Genomic DNA, 21,366 nt, shown 5'->3' on the forward strand with positions numbered 1-21,366 from the left:
ACAATCATTATTAGAAACTCAGTGAAGTTCTCTGCCTCATTTCTTATATTTGGGCAAAAGACTATTGCTGTGTTTCCTTCAAATAACATGTAAAAAAGATGTTGTTTTCTGTTTAGCAGACTGCCTGCCCCCTCCCCCAACAACCAACCAGGTATTGTCAAAGCCTATACCTGGCTGAAGGCAGGCAGTTTGGCCCCTGGAGAGCAACTAAGGGGATATTGGCAAGGCCTGTCCTAGCTGACCCGGGGCTGAGCCTGTACAGGTCAGTCTGATAATCAGTCTCCAGGTGCATGTCTGTCTCTTAGTAGTTCTGCTTGGGTGCAGCTTATACAAGTACATATTATAAACGAAACTGTTTCTAGGTACATGCCTTGTCTTAGAAGTTCTCCTTGGCTACTGTGGATGCAAGTACATGTGATTAATGAAACTGATTATTGAAACTGCAAAGGTCAAAGGAACGTGTAGTTTTGTGCTATATTTCTATAGTAGATTCTTTCCTGCTTTGAGGCACGGTGTGAAACATTGTTTTCCTACAATAAAGCACCTGCATGTTCATCAGCCTGCAGGTCCTGGATCCCAGCTGTTTCTGTGTCTGTGTCTTTTTTCCTTCATCCCCTACCCTCCCCACTCAGGTTTTAGGATCCCCTGAAGCTGGACTGCGGCACATAGGAACTATTAGGATTCCATAAAACAATGAACAAGAAATTCTCTCTCCTTTTTCTTCTCTTTTCTTCTTTTCTCCTTTCCCTGTTGCTCTTTCCTAGAGTTTTGAGGTTTTGTTTGTTTATCTGTTTTGAGACAATGCCTTGTGTGTCCAAGCTGGCCCTGAACTTGGTGTGTGGCAATGAGCTGCCAATCCTTCTAGATCTACATGCTGGGGTTACAGCTGTGCCACCACACCAGATTCTACAGTTTTATGTCAAGGAATTTCACACAGCAGTAGATGTTGGTGAGTGTGCCATCTAGGATGAGACAGTAGGTGGAGATTTAGCAAAGAGCCTGAGTTGCTGCTGGCCTCCAAAGGCCGTTACTGGTAGAATGGGGAGAGGAATATTGCACTTAAACCCTTAGCTCAGTGGATGAGGCCCACTCACGTTAGAGACATCCTGCCTTACTCGAAACTCACCAATTTAATGTTTTGTGTATATGTGTGTTGGGAGGCATTGTACGCGTGCAGTCCCCTCAGAGATCAAAAGGGTCCTCTGATAGAGCAGTATGTGCTCTTAACTGCTGAACCATCTCTCCAGCCCCATAATCCTTCTAACCACCTCTAGATCCATCTCCAAATATTTGAAGATCAAATTTCAACATGAACTTTGGTGGGAACAAACCATAGTGTCATCCTAAAGATTTCTGTGCAGCTTATACACTAAGGTGTCCACATCGGACCACTTGAATGGCTAGGCTGAAGCCTCTTTTATCTGGGAAGATCTAACACCCATTTACAGATTTGCCAGTCTCACTGCTTTGAAATATTTGCTAATAAAATACAAAAGCACTGTGTATGTTTCCTTATAGGTAATTGTTGTGTGAATACTGAGTGAATGAATGCTTTTGATTCAGAATCAACTAAGAAGAGACATCTTAATGATGAAAGAAAACTCCCAGATTTTTCGTTCATCCCTGGAGTGATTACTGATGTTTTTCTCAATTCAACTACAAAAGAAAATTGTCAATTTTATAAATAGAGTTTCTGTTTCCTCTGGGACGAATTTAATTCTTGATTTACCTACCTAACGTTTGCTACCTAACGTTTGCTTCCACTGGCAGATCACTTGTTGGTATTCTTTATTTTTTACTGAATTTAATAACATATTCATCGTCTTGTGATCAAACAGCATTTCGCTCCTCTTTTCTGAGAGATCAGTATCCAATTTTGTTGTGGCCTTTCCCTTTAAATGACTGTTCTTGAGGAAGTAGCTGTGGAAACAGCACTTCTTACTGTAACTTAGTGAACTACCAGGCAAACACACCACCTAAAAAATTCTAGGGGCCATCCCACACACCTTTGGTCACAAATGCATTCAATTATATGTTGGATGTTAAGAAAAGCTTTAATTGAGCAAATGTACTATGTAACATTTCAAATATAAGTGGCAGGTCACCAGGAGTGTTATCAAAACATGTAATAAAGTTACACTTTTTTAAAGGACAGAAAAATGATTTGCAGAACCCATAAATCTTTCTCCTTATGAGCACATGCAGCAATTCATTAATGCAAAAGATTTTGTTTTTAGGAGACAGTTTTCTATGTTGACATCCCAGGCTGGTTTCCAACTCCTGATTCCATTACCTCTTCCTCCAGAGTGCTAGGATAACAGGTGTATTCCATGTCTGGCCACTCATGCAAACTTTTACGTGTAGATAGGATCATTTTCTTTCCTTCTGAAGAATTCTATTGCAGCTTTGAGATGAAAAGTGCATCGATGAATCAATGCACTGTGGTAATGATACAGCTGTCTTGGACTTTTTATGTGAAGACTGCTAAAAGCTTATTTCAGATGCCCAGCTGGCATAGTGTGCCTGCAGTGAGGAGCACACTGCCCTGCCACTGGTTGGTACAGTACCACCTGGCTCTGCATGTCAGGCAGTGGATGATAGGGATCAGATCCTTCAGCAAACTGTACCTTGAATGCTTCCCTTCAGTTTTCACACAGGCAGGATGAAACCTTACTTGTGCACCAGTGAAAGATGGTATAGGCTTTACCTAGCAAGAGAAGAGATTAACCCCAGGCTTGCTGGGACTGAGAACAGACATGTAAGTCCTAAGCTGAAGGCCACACTGTGATACATGAAGAATCATGGGTTGACATCCAAGTCAGATGTCTCCCACAGAGGTTTCCAAGGAAGCTCCCAAGGATACCTCAGACTCCTTGGGAAAATATTCAAAGTCAAAGACACCCCACTCCTATGCCATAGGGTCAAAGTCCTTCCATTCTAGAAACCATAGCCTTAATGTAAGCTAGCCTCCCTGGACCTGCCACGGCACCACATCCAGGGAAATGGAAGACAGGAGCTCTCTGTAGAGCCAAGAACAAGGGATGGCAAGGGGGTGGAACTACCTGACTCCTACCTCCTCTCACCCCCTCAACCAGCTGTCTGCCACAGGCCTGGAGTCAAAGAGAAATAGCTAGAATGTTCAGTCCAATCAGACAAATTGGCTGGGTGTCTCTTCAGATTCCAGAACACTTGGAAATTGTAATTCTGCCAAAGGCGGCTCTGTCAGTGACGATCTGGGTGACAGATTGCAGTTAAAAACGTCATCTATTGAACCTAAAAAACAGTAAATAAGCCACTCATTATTATCATCACTGCAGAAAGAAAAAGTACCTTTAAAACTCATGTAACATAACCATTTCCATAATTGAGAATCCTGGCTTCCACAGGAAAACCCGAAAGGCTAAACAAAACCATGTTTCGTTTTTGCTTTTCAGTGGGATATGATTGTCAGTTGTTTTCCTGTGGGCTGATTTACAGTGAACTGCATGTGCTGGGGAACAGATGCTCAGGACAGAGGCCATAGATCTGATTCTGGCTGTTGGTTGGTTGGTTTGTTTCACAGGGCTGAGGATGGAACCCAGGGCTTCCCACAGGCTAGGCAAGTGCTCTACCACTAAGCTACATTCCCATTCGAGGTCAGCTTTGAAGGGAACGAGACTGGGCTGGCAGCTTTGGTGGGCCCCTACTTGGCTCAAGGGCTGGGTTCCCATGTTACAGGTGTGCTTTGGCTTTGCCATCTGCCAGGGCAACAGGCTGCACCATCTGCAGGGCCTGCCAGCTCCCAAGAATGATCCTCCCTGACTGCTCTTGAGCTTATAAAGCCTCATATCCAGCTCAGGATGCACTTTCTAAGAAGCATGGGACCTTCACAGGTATTCTAGTGCCCCTTGATGACAGTGGATTCCTTAAGAAAACTACAGGGCAGAGGGTGAACCACCTTGAAACAGGAAGGCTGTACAGGCTGCTGGGGCCAGTGGGTAATACTAAGGATCAGGCAAGTGTGACTCTGTCACATCAAGGAGAGTGGGCCTCCACAAAGGATAGGGCTATGATAGATAGAACATGGACAGAGAGAGAAAGCTAAGACTACAGAGAGAGAGAGGAGGGGAGGGAGGAAGGGAGGGAGGGAGAGAGAGAGAGAGAAAGAGAGAGAGAGATTGACAGAGGGGAGGAGGGAGAAGGAGGAGGGAGGGAGGAGGGAGGGAGGGAAAGAGAGAGGCCATTTCTAAGATTAGAAACTCCTGAGTAAGGCCTCTTACCATACACACTCGAGGAAAGAATTGCCATTAAATACATTAATGAAGACTGTTTACATCTGCACTAGTAGTGCCATGAAGGTCCTAAGCTGGTGGTTTCTGCAATTAGCCATCAGAGCCCTGATTTGGGAAGTGCTCTAGGGCCCAGACTAGCCCTCAACAGAGAGCAGCTCATAGCGGACACGTCATCCAAGCCATCTGCCTGAATCCTGAGCATATCAAAACCAAGAGCCTGCCATATGTCATGTTAGTTTGTTAAATGAAACCTTCCCAGAAGTTATTCTTACAGAATCTGAGAGCCCTTCCAAACACACTGTTAAAGATAGAGACCACAGCCGCTTAGACATCCGTTCTGGCTGGGAGTGTCAGAGATCATTCCGTAGTCCAGAATGCACAGGGGGGCTGGGGGCTGGGGGTTGGGAATACTCATTTAAAAATAGTTAAAATCTCATGTGCTGAAGTAAACACAAATATTCATTTAAATTAATAATTTTTAAGATTTCTTCTGGGTTTGCTGCATAATATAATATGTCGGAAAACAGGGAGTTTTAAAGGAAAACTCACTGTCTTACTATATACTTCTTTTTTCATTTTTTCCCTCTTCTTTTCTTTTTTCTGAGACAGGATCTATGTTGCCCAGGCTGGCCTCAAACTCTTGGACTCAAGTGATCCTCCTGCCTTAGCAGGTGCACATACCATTGTGCCCAGCTTCTCCTTGGGGGTCACAAACAGTTCTTAATCCTTTCTTAGTTGTGGGTACTAGGTTTCTGTTGGGTCTGGAGTCACATCTCTGGCCTTTTCAGTTAGTAGCCACTTCCCTCCCATGCCCAGTCTGCACTGTTTGATCTAACTACCTTTCCCATGCCCTAGAGCATTCATAACATACCTCTAGATGTGACACTGAATTTCCGGTCAGAGAAACTGCTCCTTCGGATTAAAGGTTCACTCATTTTTTCCAGAAATAACTTAATTGTCTCTTTCTTTTCTGGATTTGTGCTTGACAAGTTCAGAACCTTTCCATCTACTTTTACAGTGGAATTGCTGAGCCCAAACCAATAGAAGAAATCAAATAGGGCGTCAGCTTTGAATTCATAGGCAAAGCTCAAATTTTCTCCATTCATCACTTGAGTTCCTGGAGGGAAAAATTTCTTCACTACATCTTGGAAATCAAACTGAAAGAGAGAAAAAGTTAATTGACTTGGGAGATATTATAGAATCAACCACAACCCAAATGTCCATATCCTTGTGCTCTGAGGGGCAGGCCTGGGGTCTTGGGCAGGCAGGGACACAGTCTTTGCATGAACTACACAGGTGGTGGTGGGGAGACAGCCCTGCTCACCTCAAGTCGGTAGCTTTCTCCAATCACTGAGGATATGACCATGTCCATCCCTTGCTCTATCTGTCTTCGTATCTTGGGATGCCTTGTGTTTACAAGAAATGCATATGTCCTTTCTAGAAATCAGCAAACAGAAGTCAGAAAAAGTGTTTGTGTGACACGAATGTGCTTCTTCAGATTAGTAAAAACTGTGGCTCGAACCTCTTGTAAAGATTTGACACATCTTTACCCTTTCCTGCGCACTCCCTCAGACTCTTACCAGTTGCCTAGTGAGATTTCTAGGAATGTTCCTCAGAACTTTACAAGTTGGAAGGGAAGTCTTAGCCACTATAAAAACAGGTTAGGAAATTGATTCCCTTGGAAATTGAAAGATGAAAACTTTGTTTCCACAGGGACACACACAGCTGGAGAACAAAGTAAGCTTCTTGTGGCTTGTTCCCAACCCAACTTGCTAGGTATGTAAGTCGTGACCTGGTTCTCACTAGCACCTCAGCTACAAAGTGCCCCTGTGCTTTCCACCCACAGTTCTCTGCAAAGAACTGCCACTCTATGCCAGGACCAGGCTGGGTTCTTTATTCCCCAATTTTTTATAAATGTGTTTATCTGTGTGTGTGTGTGTGTGTATGTGTGTGTGTGTGTGTGTGTGTGTGTGTGTGTGTGTGTGTATGTGGTATAGTGGGCCCCATGGAGTGCATGCAGAGGTCAGCAGACAACTTTTCTGAGTCCATTCTCTTCTACCTTGTGGGTTCCTGGGATTGAACGCAGGTCTCCAGGCTTAGCAGGTGCCCTTAATGGCTAAGCCATCTCAGTTGCCCCAGATTAGGGTTCTAAGGACCAAGGTAATGAGGATGGAATCCTTTCTCAAACCTCCCCCAAGACAATCCCAAATGGGACCTCTGTTCAGGCCATTGTTTAGACTACCACATCACTGCCCTGGAAGACCATTTGTTTTCTGTTGTGTTGTTTTTTTGTGTTACATTCCCTTAAGTCTCATTCTGTCCACTTCTTCACAATATAAACAAAGAGAACATTGTTTCCTCATTGAAAATCATTGGAATCTTATTAACTATTCGTTTCTTTTCAAGCACCCAGACTCAAGTTTCAAGTCTTAAATTACCCAAGTGCTTCCCCAAGGGAGACAAGATACCCATGTCACCCTCTCTTTAAAGGTGTGGACCAGCCATTACATAATTTTGAGAACATGCGTTGCCTTTGAGATATCTCAGAGGCAAACCTGTGGCCCACCAATAGCAAGTGTTTACATTTTCAAAGAATGCATTTTGAACTAAATTTACTCATCTTATTTTCCTATCCCTGTTTTCCCTTCTGAATTTTTAAAGGAACTTTACATATAAACTTTAGACATGATATAAAGTAAAGCAAGCAAGCAAGCTATTTTGTACCTTGAACTGAATTTCATGCAAATAAACCAAGACCTTTAAAAGGCTCATTAAACACTAAGGTCTAATATATTCCGCAGTTGGGCAGGTTGTACACTCTACAACCTAGATGATGACTTTCACATTTATAGACTTGTTCATTTTTATGTTTTATGTTTATTATGACAAACTTCTAGAAAACATCAGTGCTTGTCTTGCAGAAATGGAAACTTGTAATTTGCATAACAGTGCAGTTTAGAATAGTGGCAAGGCTGACATGTTGCCTTAGTCACAGTGTTCACAGTCTAAGCTTAACCATCTTTTGTTTTTATATTATAGACTTCTACATGTTATAGCTTTTCTCATGACTGAGCAGCCCTTGGAGTCTTGTACCTCCTTCCACCTCAGTTATCACTGAACTGTGGGCTTTCTGTAAGCACTCACAGATACTTTCTTGTAACACTTACTGAACTTTCGCTGAGCTGGGAGAGTTCTCATTCTCCTTAGATTCCTCCTGACAAAATGTGGCAGGAGAAAAACTTATACAGTGCAAACTGCAGTCCCGGAGAACCAACTGGCTTCCTGGTCATCAGCAAGTCACAGCACATGTGGGGCTGGGATACCCTCACGGTGTGGCTAGTCACTGTGGGCTGTGCTTTGCCATCCTCTGCAGACAGAGTATCCTGATGTTGTTAAGAATGAGCAGAGAGAGCTGTACTAGTTTCAGAGGGAAGGCTGAGGAAGGCCATCTTAAATACGCAGGTCACTAGTGTTACTCTGGACTCATTTTAGGAATGCCACTTGGAATCAAGTTCCAGGAATTCCACCCTTAATCACAGATTTGCTCAGGTCTTTCCTACATACTACTCTGAGCAGGACGAGAGTAGAGATATGGAGACATTTTCATATCGGAATTTGCGTTACTGATTTCTTGGGAAACCATAAAGAAATGTGTTTATATATGCAATTCTAGTACATAGAAACACAAAACCTAAAGCATCAACTGCCTTAAAAAAAAAAAACTTAGTTTCCTTCCCATTAAAATGAGGATCATATATGTGCCCCATAGGTAAGATAACCTTGTATCCTACCACAGCAGCACTTTATACCTCCATCCCAGAAGAACACTTGAACTGTACTGACTACCATGCTCAAAAACGTTCCCATTTGAATGATAAGCCCCATGGGGCTTTTGTGGCAGCTGGTTACAGTGGAACATTCCTGAGATACTGTAGGTGTGTGATTTCTGGTAGTCTCGTCACTCTAGCTGTCCCTGCAACCCCAGAAGGCCCAGGATATTAGATCATTTCCTGCCTAATAGGAAGTAGAAGCTCTGAAGGCTCAAAATGCCAGTTCACTTCCTGCCTGAACAGGAAGTAAGAAGCTTGGAGACTGGTGGCTTCTGCCGTAGAATCTTTAGAGGTATGCTGTGCCAGCTTGCGCTGCGCTCCAAGTGGCCTCACATAGCAGGTTCCTTGCTGTTGGCCTTGCCATAAGCTCATGTCCACCCTTCCTTCTCCATGCCCCTTTCCTACCTCATTAGCATGCCCACTACCCAACAAGGCAGAACCACATGAAAACTGCTTATATACCCACCTTTTGAGGAGTCCTTTTTGGTGTGTACGTTAATAAAGAATACCATTGGTTTGCTCAATATAGTTTCCCTGTAGTCTTTATAATCACAGTAATTGGTCAGTTCCACATATCTATGAAAAAACAGAGATAATTGCAGGTGTAATGTCCTTGATCATCTCCGGAAGGGCATGCACTTGCTGGCCAGGTGCCGACCTCTGCCACAGCTTCGGAGGAATGTGTCCTAAAATGTGTCCTAGTAAGGATCACCACATGTTGTACCATGAATGTTAATCTTCTACCTATTGCTGATTGCCTGAGGGTTCTATGGTCTTTGGGGTGGCTTGGTGTCAAGGTGTGGCTTTCAGGGAAACCTTTACCAGATGAAACTAGCATCATCCATCATGTGAACACAAGAGTTCATCTGAAGCTATCAGAGCTCTAAGTCCCCTGAATCAAAAATTAATTATAGGGACTAGAGAGATGGCTTGGCAGTTAGGAGCACTGGCTGCTCTTGCAGAGGACCTGGGTTCAATTCCCAGCACCCACATGGCTGCTAACAACTGTTTATAACTCCTGTTTCAGGGAATCTGACACATTCTTCTGGTCTCCATGGCATTGCATGCATGTGGTACATTTACATACATGTAGGCAAAATACTCACATGTATACAAATACAACTGAGAAGATGGAATTCACTGAGTCTTCTCCAGTGCATTCACCTAATACGTCTGGACTTTTCCTTCTTTTCCCCTTTTCTAATACTAAAATAAGCACAGCCCCCTGCAGGGATTATAGCATTAATCATTATTCCTACGAACTATTACTAATTCACATTTCCTCAAGTCTCAGCTAGTGAAATTAAAAAATAAAACTGCTAATATATTTTTGTGAATATCCACATTAAATTTAGCTTCCTAGTTTGAGTTTATTTGATCTTAGAAAGATTTTTCTGGATCCTGATTCTCATTTACAATGTTAGCTTTCACTCGCTGCCATACAATTTTTCAAAACAGTCTTTCTATGCCTCTACCTCCATGGCTAATAAAAAGATCCAAATGCAAATTGACTTCCTTCAAGGGGATGGTTCATTTCCTAGCTGCATCAAGCTCAGTGGCTATGTGGGTGTAGGCTGAATGGCATGGCATGGGAAGGATGCTTCCATCACAGTCCCTCTTAAATAAGACTTGTCCCCAGTTGGTACAACTGGATGCATCTTCCTGGAGGGAATGGAATGTCAACATTGACAGCGGGGCGTGCCTTTGCTATACTGCACCAACTGTTTCTTACATCCAGTAATGAGCAGACAACTCCAGGCATTTTTCTGTCTGACAGGTAGTCCTTCCAGTGCCCAACATGAAAACCACATCCTTGGAAAGCAATGGGCTGCCACAGGAGGCTGTCACTGCACAGTTGTCTCTCAGTCTCTCCCATGTTCACTTCCTACAACTCCCTCTGAGGGGTCACTATACAGACAGGGACTCAAGAGTGAGTCAAGAGCATTCCAGAGGATGCCTACCCCCAAGACAGAGAAGTATAGCTTCAACTTAGTTGTCTCTCAGCATGAATTCCTAGAAATCTATGTCATTACCTTTTTACTGGATTGTCAGATCAGACTTAGAGACCCCTAAGAGAAGATCTGAACTCTTTCCTGCTTTCTATATCACCAAGTTTGTGTGTGTGTGCATGTGTGTGTGTATGTGTTTTGTATATGTGTGTATGGGGCCTGTGTATGCACATGTATACACGCAGGTGCATGTGTGTGTCTGTGTGTGGAAGGCATAGGTCAATATATGGTGTCTACAATTGCTTTCTACCTTTTTTCTTATTTTTTGAAATTTTTTATTATAAAATTGGAGTACAAACGTTATTAAAATACAAAAAGATCAGCAGGTCTAGCTGTTCAGTTCCAAGGGTTTTTCAGTGTTTGACATTTAATCGCAGGTTTTACTTTAGGATGTCTTACTAGACTACATAAGGGACAGGTTATTAAATGTTTAATCATGAATATTTTTGAATTAGTAATGCAAATATCACCTTTGTGCACTGAATATTTATTATATTTGCTAACGTTGTCATTAGAGATAAAATGCAAACAATTTTAAGGTAACCAGCTCCTTTAACTCTCACTTCTTCATTTTACCATGGTCCCAGAATACCTTCAGATTACAACTTTCTAAGCTTGAATTCAGGGTAAAGACGGGACGGCAGAACAATGTCAGAGAAAGCAGTGTTTCAAATAAGACCTAATTCCCGTCCTAGTGCAGTGATGTGAACACGCCACTTCAGAGCCAAGGCTCACTGTGAACCTGAGCCACAGCTCATGCTGAACTTGCCGCTTTATTTGCCAAGGGCCATTAAGCAGTATCTTCTTTCATGGGGTGATTACATGTGTGCTTCCACATAGTAGATGCTCTGTAAATAGGATGCATAGATTTAATCCTGGCCAACCCAGCTCACCCATGTAGTAGAGTTCTGAAAACTTCTGACTCCTACCAGAGCTGTATTCCAGGAATGGGAGTGTTATGAGTACCAGAAAGAGAGATGAACAACAGCTTCTGTCCTCAGTCTGCCACTATGGAAGGCTGGAAGAGGCAAGATGTGGAAGATGGGTCTACAAATCAGGAGTGGTAGGAAGATCTGCCACCCTCAGTGCCCAGCCTCAGCTTTTCTTGGGTTCCCCAGCCTCACCAGCACAATCTGGAAAATGATCCTGAATTTCTTCTTTCTCTAGTGACTCACTGTTCAAAGACAAGTAGGAACTCAAAGCCAAGGCTTCCACCCAGGGGGGGTGGGGGGTTATATGTTTGTATATATGTGTGTGTATCTAGTAAAATAAATACATAGATATACATGTATGAAAATATCACATGTACCCCTTAAATATGTTTGTCGATTTAAAAATGTAAAATTTCATATTCTAAACAAACAAAAGCAGTGTGAGCAGGGGTTCAAACAGACATCAGAACACCTGCGTGCACAGCAGCATTGTTCACAAGAGCCAACAGGTGGAAACAACTTGAATGTCCAGCAACAGATGGATGGCTTAGCAAAATGTATCATGCCCACACAGTGGAGTATTATTAAGGCTTCGAGAAGAAGGAAACCACGGGGTGTGGTGTCACACACTTGTAATCACAGTCTGAGGCAGAAGCTCAAGGCCATCATCTGTTATATAACAAGTTTGAAGCAAGTCCGAGCTACACGAGACTATTTCTCAAAAGGTAGGAAAAATATCAACTACAATTAACTACATGCTACAACATAGTAAACCTTGGTGACAATATCTAAGTGAAATAAACCAGTCACAACAAGGCCAATTATAGTATATTCTATTTATATTAGTTACCTGAAATAATCCAATTTCAAATTCACAGAGGCAGAAAGTAGCATGGGGATTACCCAGGGCTGGAGGATGAGGACTGAGTAGTGGTCTAATGGTTGTAGAATATAGAATTTCAATTTGGGATGATAAAAAATTTCGAGAACTGAGTGGTGGTTATGGTTGTACAGTAAGAAAGTACTTATTACCACTGAACTGTGTACTTAAAACGGGCTAAAATAGCATACTATGTGTGGTGTACATTTTATCACAATTAAAATAAAAAGGGAAAGCTCCTTGGGGGAGTGTAGTAAAGAGCACATCCTGCAACAGTCTGTGTTGGAGTCCCAGAGGCTGTTCCTGGCTTTCAGAATCCTTTGATGTGACACTAAATAAAAAGATGAGGGACAGCCTTCTCTAGGGCGTGTAGGGTCTGTTGTTTCCAGGGTTTGCTTGAGTGCCTGATGCAAAGTGCCCTACACTAGTCAAAACTTCCTTCCCTCCTCCTTTTGCTCCAGCTGTAGTGAAACTGAGCAACATTTTCCCTTCTGATTCCAATGTGGGTGGCTTGAATCAATGGGATACATTTGTTCATCCACTGGCTGAGCAGTGGAGAAGAGCTCTGTGTATGTGCAATAAGCACTTATTAAACACTTGTGCTGAGGCAGGTTCTGGTAACACAAAGATTTAGGAGTGAAATAACCTTGCCATCAAGAACATGATCTATTTGAGGGATGAATATAGTATACCATTTCAACATGCACCACGTTGCTGGAGCACAGCACCAGCAATTTGTCTGTTGTAGCCTGTTTCTCTGTTGCTATAATTAAACACTCTGACCAAAAGCAACTTGGGGAGGAAAGGGGTTTATTTCATCTTATGGCACCTAGGCCACAATCCATCACTGAGGGAAGTCAGGACAGGAACCTGGAGATACAAACTGAAGTAGAGACCATGGAGGAACGCTGCTTACTGGCTTGCTTCCTCTGGCTTGCTCACCTTTCTTATATAGCCCAGGCTCACCCACCCAGGGATGGTACTGCTCACAGTGGGCTAGGCCCTCCTATATCAATTAGCAATCAAGAAAATACCTCCAAAGAATGCCCACAAGCCAATCTGATGGAGGAAACTTCTCAATTAAGGTTCCCTCTTTCCAGGTATGTCAACTGACAGCCAAGATCAGCCATCACATTGTCCAAGTGCAAGACTCAAGACCCTGCCCAGTTTTATCCAATCAGAATTTGTGTTTTATTAAGAACCCCGGGAAACTTGCATGCTATCTTAAAGAAGCACTCATGAAAGACAGGACTCTGCCATGCAGAGGCTTAAAAGCTGGTTCATCATTCATACATACAGATACCAGAGGAATGCCAAGTTCTCTGTGTTCAAATATCTAAGCTCTGTTAATTTGTCCCTTGATTACATAAATAAAAGGAAGCAAGGGCCTGGAATAGAGCCACCTATTGAGATGAGATGGGTACAGATAAAAGATTGTTATGTCTCTTAACACACAAAAGAGAAGTTGGCAAAGCACAAGAGGGTTGGGGGGTCGGGGGGGGAGTTGCATCTCAGAAACAGGCAGCCATTTGACAATGACCAGGTGCAGTGAAACTAGGAAGTACACACAGCGTGGCTAGAAGTCGGGAAGGAAGCCAGGAAAGGAGGCAGTGTGGCCAGAGCTTTAGAGTGATGGGGCTCAGCTGACATCAGCTCTGACTCTGTGATCTCTATGGCTATTTAACTTTGCTGAGACTCATTTTCCTTACCAGTAGAAGGGCTAGCTTCCCATGAGCTGGTTAACCAATCAAATATGGGTGCAAAGGGGGTTTATGAGGCTGCTTAGTAACAATATCAAAACTGACACCTGACAAAGGTTCAATATGTGCCAGCATCTGTTTTTCAGGACTTTATAAAGTTTAATTCTATACAACAACCCTTGAAGATTGAGGTGATTCTCTTTTTTAAAGATTGTATTTTTATTTTATTTTTAATTATGTGTATTGGGGGTGGATTTGTACACAGGAGTGCAGTGCCCACAGAGGCCAGAAGAGGGCATCACATTCCCCGAAACCGGAATTAACAAGTGGTTTGAACCATCTGAAATCTGTGTTAGGAACCAACTCTGCTCCTCTGTACACTAAGCTGGGGGTGTTCTTAATCACTGAGTCATCTCTTCGGTCCCATTTTCTAGGTTTTATTTTTTATTTTATAGGGTGATTACTATATTCAGCTAAGAGCTGAGAAAACTGAGTCACACAGAAATTACGAAAACATCCCAGGGTCCTGCTTCTGTTCAGTGTGTTGCTCGCCTCACTCACACTTCCTCTAGGCTGGGTCTGACCCAAATCACAGCTTAGTGTACAGATGACTGTCATTTCAACAATGTCAGAGTGTGTCCTGCAGAGGGGTTGCTGCCTGGGTAAGTTCCCACATCTGAGGCTGGAGGCTGGGGACGGGGAGGGGTCACCGCACAGGGCCTAAGCTTGTAGAACAGAGTCCCATAAGCTGCACCGAGAGCTGTGACGCTGACTGGGGCTGGCAAACAGCAGATACTTCCCATTGTGTAATGAAGGTGAGGCTTCCAACAGCACAAACCTAAATGTTTTCCCTGACTCTGTCTCCTCTGAGTCCCAAGTTCCTGTTCTGCCACAGTGTCCCACTTGATGCCTAGAGGGGTCTGTGGCTGATGCTTATCTACCAGTTGGTTAGCTGTGGATAGGGCAGATATTGTATCTTCTTCCTTCAAACCTCCAAACTTGGTTTCCTTTTAGACTGATTATACCCAAGGTACAGCTTATGGAAAACTAGTTCTTTATTTAGGGGGCTGTGGAAGTAGGTGAGAAGCTGCCACTGGCCATAGAAAGGCAGACTCACTTCTAGTTTGAGGCAGTTTCTTGAACTATAGGCTTTGTAGTCAGACAATGCTACTGTTCAGCTGTTTCTAGCATCCTCCTCAGGCTCATCACCAATTTTCATTTTCCCTTTGTAAAAAAGGATCAGCAACAATCCTGCTGACTCTGTAAGCTTCTGAAGATGATGCCTGTGAAATACTTTGCACCCTTCCAGGGACTCAAGTCAACATTAGTAGCCACATTTATTATTGTACTTATTTAGATTGCTGAGCAGCCTCCTTCATACCAGGGAGCAGTGAATTGGAAGGAATTAGAGGTCACCGAGTAACCATTATATGCATGTAAAGTTCGGAGCAGGTTTTAGCTGTGACATGGATAGAAATCTTAAGCTTAAAAGGGAAAAAAAGCACAATAAAGATTTGGCCATCAATTCTACAAATGAAGACAAATACTTTACAAGCAGGTTTTCAAAAGAGCTTTAAAATTAAACAATCAGAACACACTCAGACTCCATAGTTTATTTAGTGATTATGTATTTAGAAAAATGTCTAAGTATCAGAAAATGAACCTGAGAAAAGAAGCCAGACAGCACCCTCTCACTCTGTGAGTGAGAGACTCGTGTGAATGTCAAGGGCAACAGCTCTTAGCCTTTTGGGGTTGCTTGGGAAAGGGCCTCAGGAAAGGTGTAGCACACACTTTTGAGGCCCTGCAGTATTAATTACACTATGGACTTATCCCACACCAAAATGTATATGGAATAGGATAAAACCTTAATCAATAGCGCAACGATTCCTATCCCAAATCCAAGTATCTCTGGATACATTCATGTGACCAGCAACACTGGGAATGCATCTACCTTTCTGGGATGCAACTCTTATTTTGAGAGTTGGCCTAATGGTCCAAAGTGCTTAGGAACCCGCCTTTTGCCTTTCTCAATCCCCAACCACCTTGACAACTGCTCTTGGTTAGATGCCATCCCACACCTAAGGCAGGGATGTGATGACTGGAAAAGGATGATAACTCACTAGATTCCATCAACTCTAGTCTTCACCTTGTGAGGACAAGTGAGAAGTATGGACAGAGGGCAAGCAGACTCTGAAGATCCCAGACAGGTTAAAACTAGGCTGCTCATCTGCATCAATTGCCCAGCCTTGAGGAAATCCAAAGTGGAGTGCTATGCCAGAGACACTCAAAACTGGTTCCCCGCACATGCCACAATAGTATCAAATTGGGCTCAGCACGTGGAGGATACTGTCGAGCATGCCTGTGGAGTGTCACTGTTGCAGGCAATTCTTTGGAAGAATGCCTTAACAGATGGGCACAAAGGTGATCATCCAAATCTAATAAAATCTGGAACTGGACAAAGTTAATGAAGAAAAAGGAGGAGGAGGAGGAGGAGGAGGAGGAAGAAGGGACATATACACATACCTATATACATATATGCATATTTTATACATATATGTAAAAGAGAGAGAACAGAAACTGCTTTGGTGTATATTGTGAGGGAAGAAATGTATGCTATAGAGTCAGGCAGGCGTAACAAATAGCTTAGTAACCTTGGATTCCACTTGTTTGGGCTATGCACACTCCCCCCTTCTAATAATGCACTCAGCAGCCTGAGACCCTTACCTGCATGTACTGTGCACATACATCCAATGCACCTAGAAACCTGTTGGCAATGTAGGATACCCACCTGCACTGATCTGTACACATACCTCACTCTGAACAATGGAATAACTTTCTCTTTATTTTAATTACCACTAAACTTAGATTCTAGTCAATTGTATGCCAGATATGGCCAAGTAGGAGGGGAGGGGAGAAGGCTTGAACTGGTTTGGGGTACATGCACAGTAAGGCAAACTGTGTCCTCTAAATGGGCTTTCAGAGAGACTCAGTTATTCACCATTTTAAGTCTATGTGTAATTGGGCTTGCATATGATTAAAATCAGATGCGTCATAGAAAGGAACATGCGTAGTGAGCAGAAGCTTACATAATTCAAGCTTTCAAGAAAAACAGAGAACCACCCAAATTACATCACTTAGAAGCCAGCCCTTCCTTCCTTCAGACCATATAAAGAAGTCCCAGGCCGTAATCTGGGACCCTGGACTACCTTCACTCATGTGGCCCACTGTCACTCTTGACTCTTTTCTACTATTGCTTTGCTTTGAATAAAGTTTCCTGACTACTTTGCAGTCTGTATATCTTTATTTAATTTCTTTTAATAAAAGTCCAAGAACCTGGAAACACCCATCTCAGAGTAGTAGATTATCTTCAATGTCAGAGCCAACTGGATCCATCTCACAGGTCAGAGCAATTGAATCTTTATATGACTACATGCAGAATGCCCCCCCACCTCTGGTCCACTAGGGTGAAATCTCTGCTGCACATAACACAGTCTTCCCTCTGTCTAGAAAACTCTCTCCATTCAGACTAGGTTCCCTTCCAGCCACCCTTCAAGATGCCCACACAGTTATAAAAGCTGCCTCCTGCCATGGCATGTTCCCCTATCAGAAGACACTTTGCTCTTTCCAACAGCCAACTCTTTCACAGTGGTTCCATCCTATCCCCAGGGTATGAAAGCCCTCAATGATTGCTTATACAATGAGAACCTGGTGTGCATAGAGGCACACTTGACCTTGGTTCTGTGTCCCTGGTCATTGTGACTATACTCCAACTTGCCCAGGAATCACTGTTGTCTCGTTTACTGTCATATAGTTATTCAAAGTGAGGATTTAATGGCAAACCTCAAAACCATTCTGAATTTTGCAGCGCCATATGCTAAGATTTGGAGAGTTGATTCTGTCAAATATCTTACCTCTGGCTTCAATTCATTGGGGATATTTTAATTTTTTATTCTCTCTTCTCAAGTACAATAGCTGTCTTTAAATCTCTGTAGAGTTGATTCCTTTGTGTGTGGGAGGGTATCTGCGTGAGGTGCATGTGTGTGTGCTCACACCAATGTATACATGTGGAAGCCAGAGGGCATTTGATGTCCTTCTCTATCATTTTTCTACCTTACTCCCTTAAGATAAGGTGTCTCATTGAACCTGGAGCTTGCTGGGTTTGGAGCAGGCTGGAGTTCAGCAAGCCCCAGCATTCATCCTGTCTCCACACCCCCAGCACTGGGGTTACAGGCACATGTAGCCATGGCCAGCTTTCTGTGTAGGTGCTAGATGGTAGAAATCTACCTTTTTTGTTTGTTTTTAGGCAGGTTATCCCTATAGCCCCAGTTGGCCTAGAACTTGCTATTGGACTAGGTTGGTCTCGGTCTCACAGAGATCTACCTGCCTCTGCCTCCTGAGTGTTGGGATTAAAGGTGCACACCACCAAGCCCACCTGGACTGGGAATCTGAACTCAAGTTCTCTCACCTTACCCACTGTACCATCTCTCCAGGCCAAGTCTGATATCTAATTCAGTTCTCCCCTCTATCCCCTGCTTACACATTGGCATTTTCATTCTCCTACAAAAGAGAAATTATTGCTAGGGAATGGTTTTTCAGGCACTCAAAATGCTCACTGTCTTGAGTTGGAAAACTAAGGTTTCTTCCCAGCAGCTACAAGAACATTGTAAATGTCTGATTTTCTTTGTTGGCTTCTCTTGGCTCCATCCTGCCCACCTAGTACATAGCACTGTCTTCCCCAGTGGCAAAAAGCATTATAACTTCACAGCTGGCAGGCTGCCGCATGGCTGTGACCCGAAACTCACTTGGTTCTGGGGTACTCATCATCCCAGCATACCTGCAAGAGGGTTGTGCACCTTTTTCCCCTCAGGGTGACCCCTGACTGGTAGCTCAGGGTCAAGCCAATCCAGCATGAACCACCTTGCTATAGCCACCAAAATCAAAGCCTGCTTCCAATGAATGGACCATCTCTTGGTTTCCAGCATACTGGAAGAAGTGTAGTCCTGTGGTCATTTTGGCCACACAAAAGTTAAATGTCCTGAAAGTCATTCTGGACTTCAGGTCTCTAAGTACCTGTGCAATTGAGTTTTTTTCCCCTACCTATTGTCTATCCAATGAACAGCCAACATGCCCTGGTCTGGGCTTCCAAGGCCTTTGTTTTCTTCTTTGCTATGGTTGATTGAAACCATATGATTGATGAAACATGGAGAGCACAACTACTTCTAGAACCTGAACTTTCTGAATGCATCTCTATTGGGTCTCTTAGGGAATAAAGCTCAGAACTTAAAGCCAGGGCTGGCATGTCTGCACTGTAAACATCCCCTGAAGGGCGTGTCCCACACTGAGCTCATCCAGCAGGATTAAGAGAGAAGATGGAAAGAGCAGCCTCCGGTTAGGCGTGTTGGGTGGGGGCAAGTGAGCGCCCACCCCTGCCCTCTCCATGAGCTCTGCAAGATGCCCTTCTGAACTGCTTCGAGCTGCAGCTGCGAAATGTCACTGCAAAGGGCAGAAAAAAGCCAGTCCAGGAAGCGCTTGCAGGCTCCAGGTGCTGGTAGAAATAACACCTAGAAGCAGGATGAAAACAGGAGGGTCCTGGCGGGTTGGGCAGGGATGATGGCCAGGGAGAGAACAGCAGCGGGATGGAGGATCTGCAGGGACAGCGCGGCAGGGCGGGGGTCGGGGGCGGCGAGGCCACCCACCTCTTGATGTAACTGCTGAGGCGATAGAGCTGGCCGTCGAGGCGCACGAGGCCATCACAAAAGATGTTAAAGCCGCCACGCGCGGCCGCGGGTCCCCCCGGCCCGGGAACCACGAGCAGCTCCCCGCGCAGCTGGAAGGCGCTGGGCTGCAGGCGAAGCAGCTGCGCCAGCGGCAGCAAGGCCAGCTCGCAGTCGCAGGTCCACAGGCTGCGCAGCTCCCCCGACGAGATGGAGGTCAGGCTGGGCCTCGCCACAGGCTCGCACGCCGCGGTCGCCATACCAGGTCGTGGGTCTTTCTCAGCTCGCTGGAGTCCTGGCGGAGCCAGTCTCCCCCCAAACTTCAGAGTCCCGGAGAGCAGCTGCGTCCGCCCAGCGCCGGGATGTATCTGCCTGCCTGCCCAGAGTCTGCGCACCGGATGCCCGGGAGCCCTCCTGTCGCCCCGACGGCTAGCCACCCCCAGGGGCACTGCAGGCAGAGCGCGGAGAAAGCGGTCCTGGTGCTGCACATCCCCTTTTATCCGCGCCCCTCCTGGCACCGGCGCGACCCCAGATGCTCTGGCCGAGCAATCAGTGTTTCATAACTTGGCGCACTCCCACTTCGCCGCGCCTCGGCAAAGGCTGATTTAGTCATCCCGCTCGGGTCAGCCACTCAGGCCGGCGCTGGGGCCCGCCCTGCCTGACCCACATTGCCCCGGGTAGCGTCCTCCTCACGAGGCCCAGGCCTGGCAGGTGGTGGTCTAGAACTCGTTCAGGCCCCACCCATGCTTCAGATACCACTTGGCTCCTGTCTCTCCACTTGGGACCCAGAGACTGTCAGAGCTGGAGCCGGAGTTCCATCTGCATCCGCATCTGCATCTGCATCCCATGCCCAGCCTAGATCTTCAGCTTCCTCCACCCCAGCCTAGATGAACCTAGGTTTTCTCTTATCAGCCTTTCCTGGCGCTGGTTCCTACCCCTGCCTCCCTTTCCATGAGCAGCACGCTACTTTCCAGTAGGACCTTCCGGCATGCTCTGCATACTTTGTTCCTTGCTTCCTTTGTTTCTACTGCTTGGTGGACCCTTGAATTAGGGCTGGAAAGGTCCTACCAGGCCTCCCCACTTCCCCGCCTCCCCAGTGGGCTGAGCGCCTGAGTCCCAGAATCTGTTCATTTGTTCAGTCCATAAAAATTTGCTTGCTCTAGCTATGTGCTCATGAGTCTCCTGGGGAATGAAAGAACTATCCCGTTCAATCTAATTAAATGACTATTTCCAGAACATCTAATAGGAGATAGAGAATAAGCCAAATTCTGAGAAGACTAGGGCGAATAAATACAATCCCTTGCCCATCACCCAACTTGCAGTCTAACAGAGGAGCAAGCACGTTTTCCAACAATTACATTCACTGAGTGAAAGTCTCTGCTTCAGGTGAACCTACATGGAAGGGAAGACCAGCCCAGTGCCAAGGCCTCCTGAAGTACTGTGACTTAGAACTCCAAGCTAGAATCTAAAAGTGAAATAGAATTCAGAGATTTTTAATTTGTCTAAGTGGCCTCCATAGTGTGTAGGTTTAATAAAATCAAATGGAAAAAAAAAACTGTTGTATTTCATTTAAATCGCCAAATACAAAGCAGTACACATAACTTTCTCTATGGTTAATCTCAGTCTCGGGGTTCTCTAAGCATGTCACTCTCGAAGCATGTGATCACTGCCAAACATGGTCTATTGACTACTACTGAATCAATCTTTCATAAAGGAAAGAGAATCTGCCTGTAAAATGAATACCACTTTTCACAGTAAAGCATCTCTGCTCAGAACATGAGCTTGGAGTGAGCTGAGATACAGACTGGACCTAGAAGCTTAGCTGTTTTCCCATGGGAGGGGTATGGAGCCAGGTGTTAGATCCATCCAAAGTAAAAGATCATTCTCACCTCAAACATGTCAGTCACTGCATGTCAGGCACTGTCATCAACTCTGAGGCCAGGCAGGCACACAGGCACAGACACGCAGATAATAAAAATCAAAAGGACTACTTTAATTTTGGCTGCTTTGGCACTGCTACATCAACAACT

At 44.6% G+C, this 21,366-nt stretch overlaps 1 protein-coding gene across 1 annotated transcript; it reads right to left on the reverse strand.

Annotated features, from left to right (window-relative positions):
• Nucleotides 1-2,035: 2,035 nt before the first annotated feature.
• On the reverse strand, nucleotides 2,036-20,302 carry Medag (mesenteric estrogen dependent adipogenesis). Its single transcript, XM_008825039.3, has 5 exons — nucleotides 19,319-20,302; nucleotides 8,568-8,677; nucleotides 5,596-5,708; nucleotides 5,143-5,428; nucleotides 2,036-3,273 (listed from the first exon to the last, which is right to left on the reverse strand). Exons 1-5 carry the CDS (start codon nucleotides 19,594-19,596, stop codon nucleotides 3,149-3,151), a joined length of 912 nt encoding a protein of 303 aa, XP_008823261.1. The 5' UTR covers nucleotides 19,597-20,302; the 3' UTR covers nucleotides 2,036-3,148.
• Between the last annotated feature and the right edge of the window lie 1,064 nt (nucleotides 20,303-21,366).

The sequence above is a fragment of the Nannospalax galili genome, unplaced genomic scaffold (assembly GCF_000622305.1).
Source record: "Nannospalax galili isolate Female #2095 unplaced genomic scaffold, S.galili_v1.0 scaffold768, whole genome shotgun sequence".
NCBI classification, from domain to species: Eukaryota; Metazoa; Chordata; class Mammalia; order Rodentia; family Spalacidae; genus Nannospalax; species Nannospalax galili.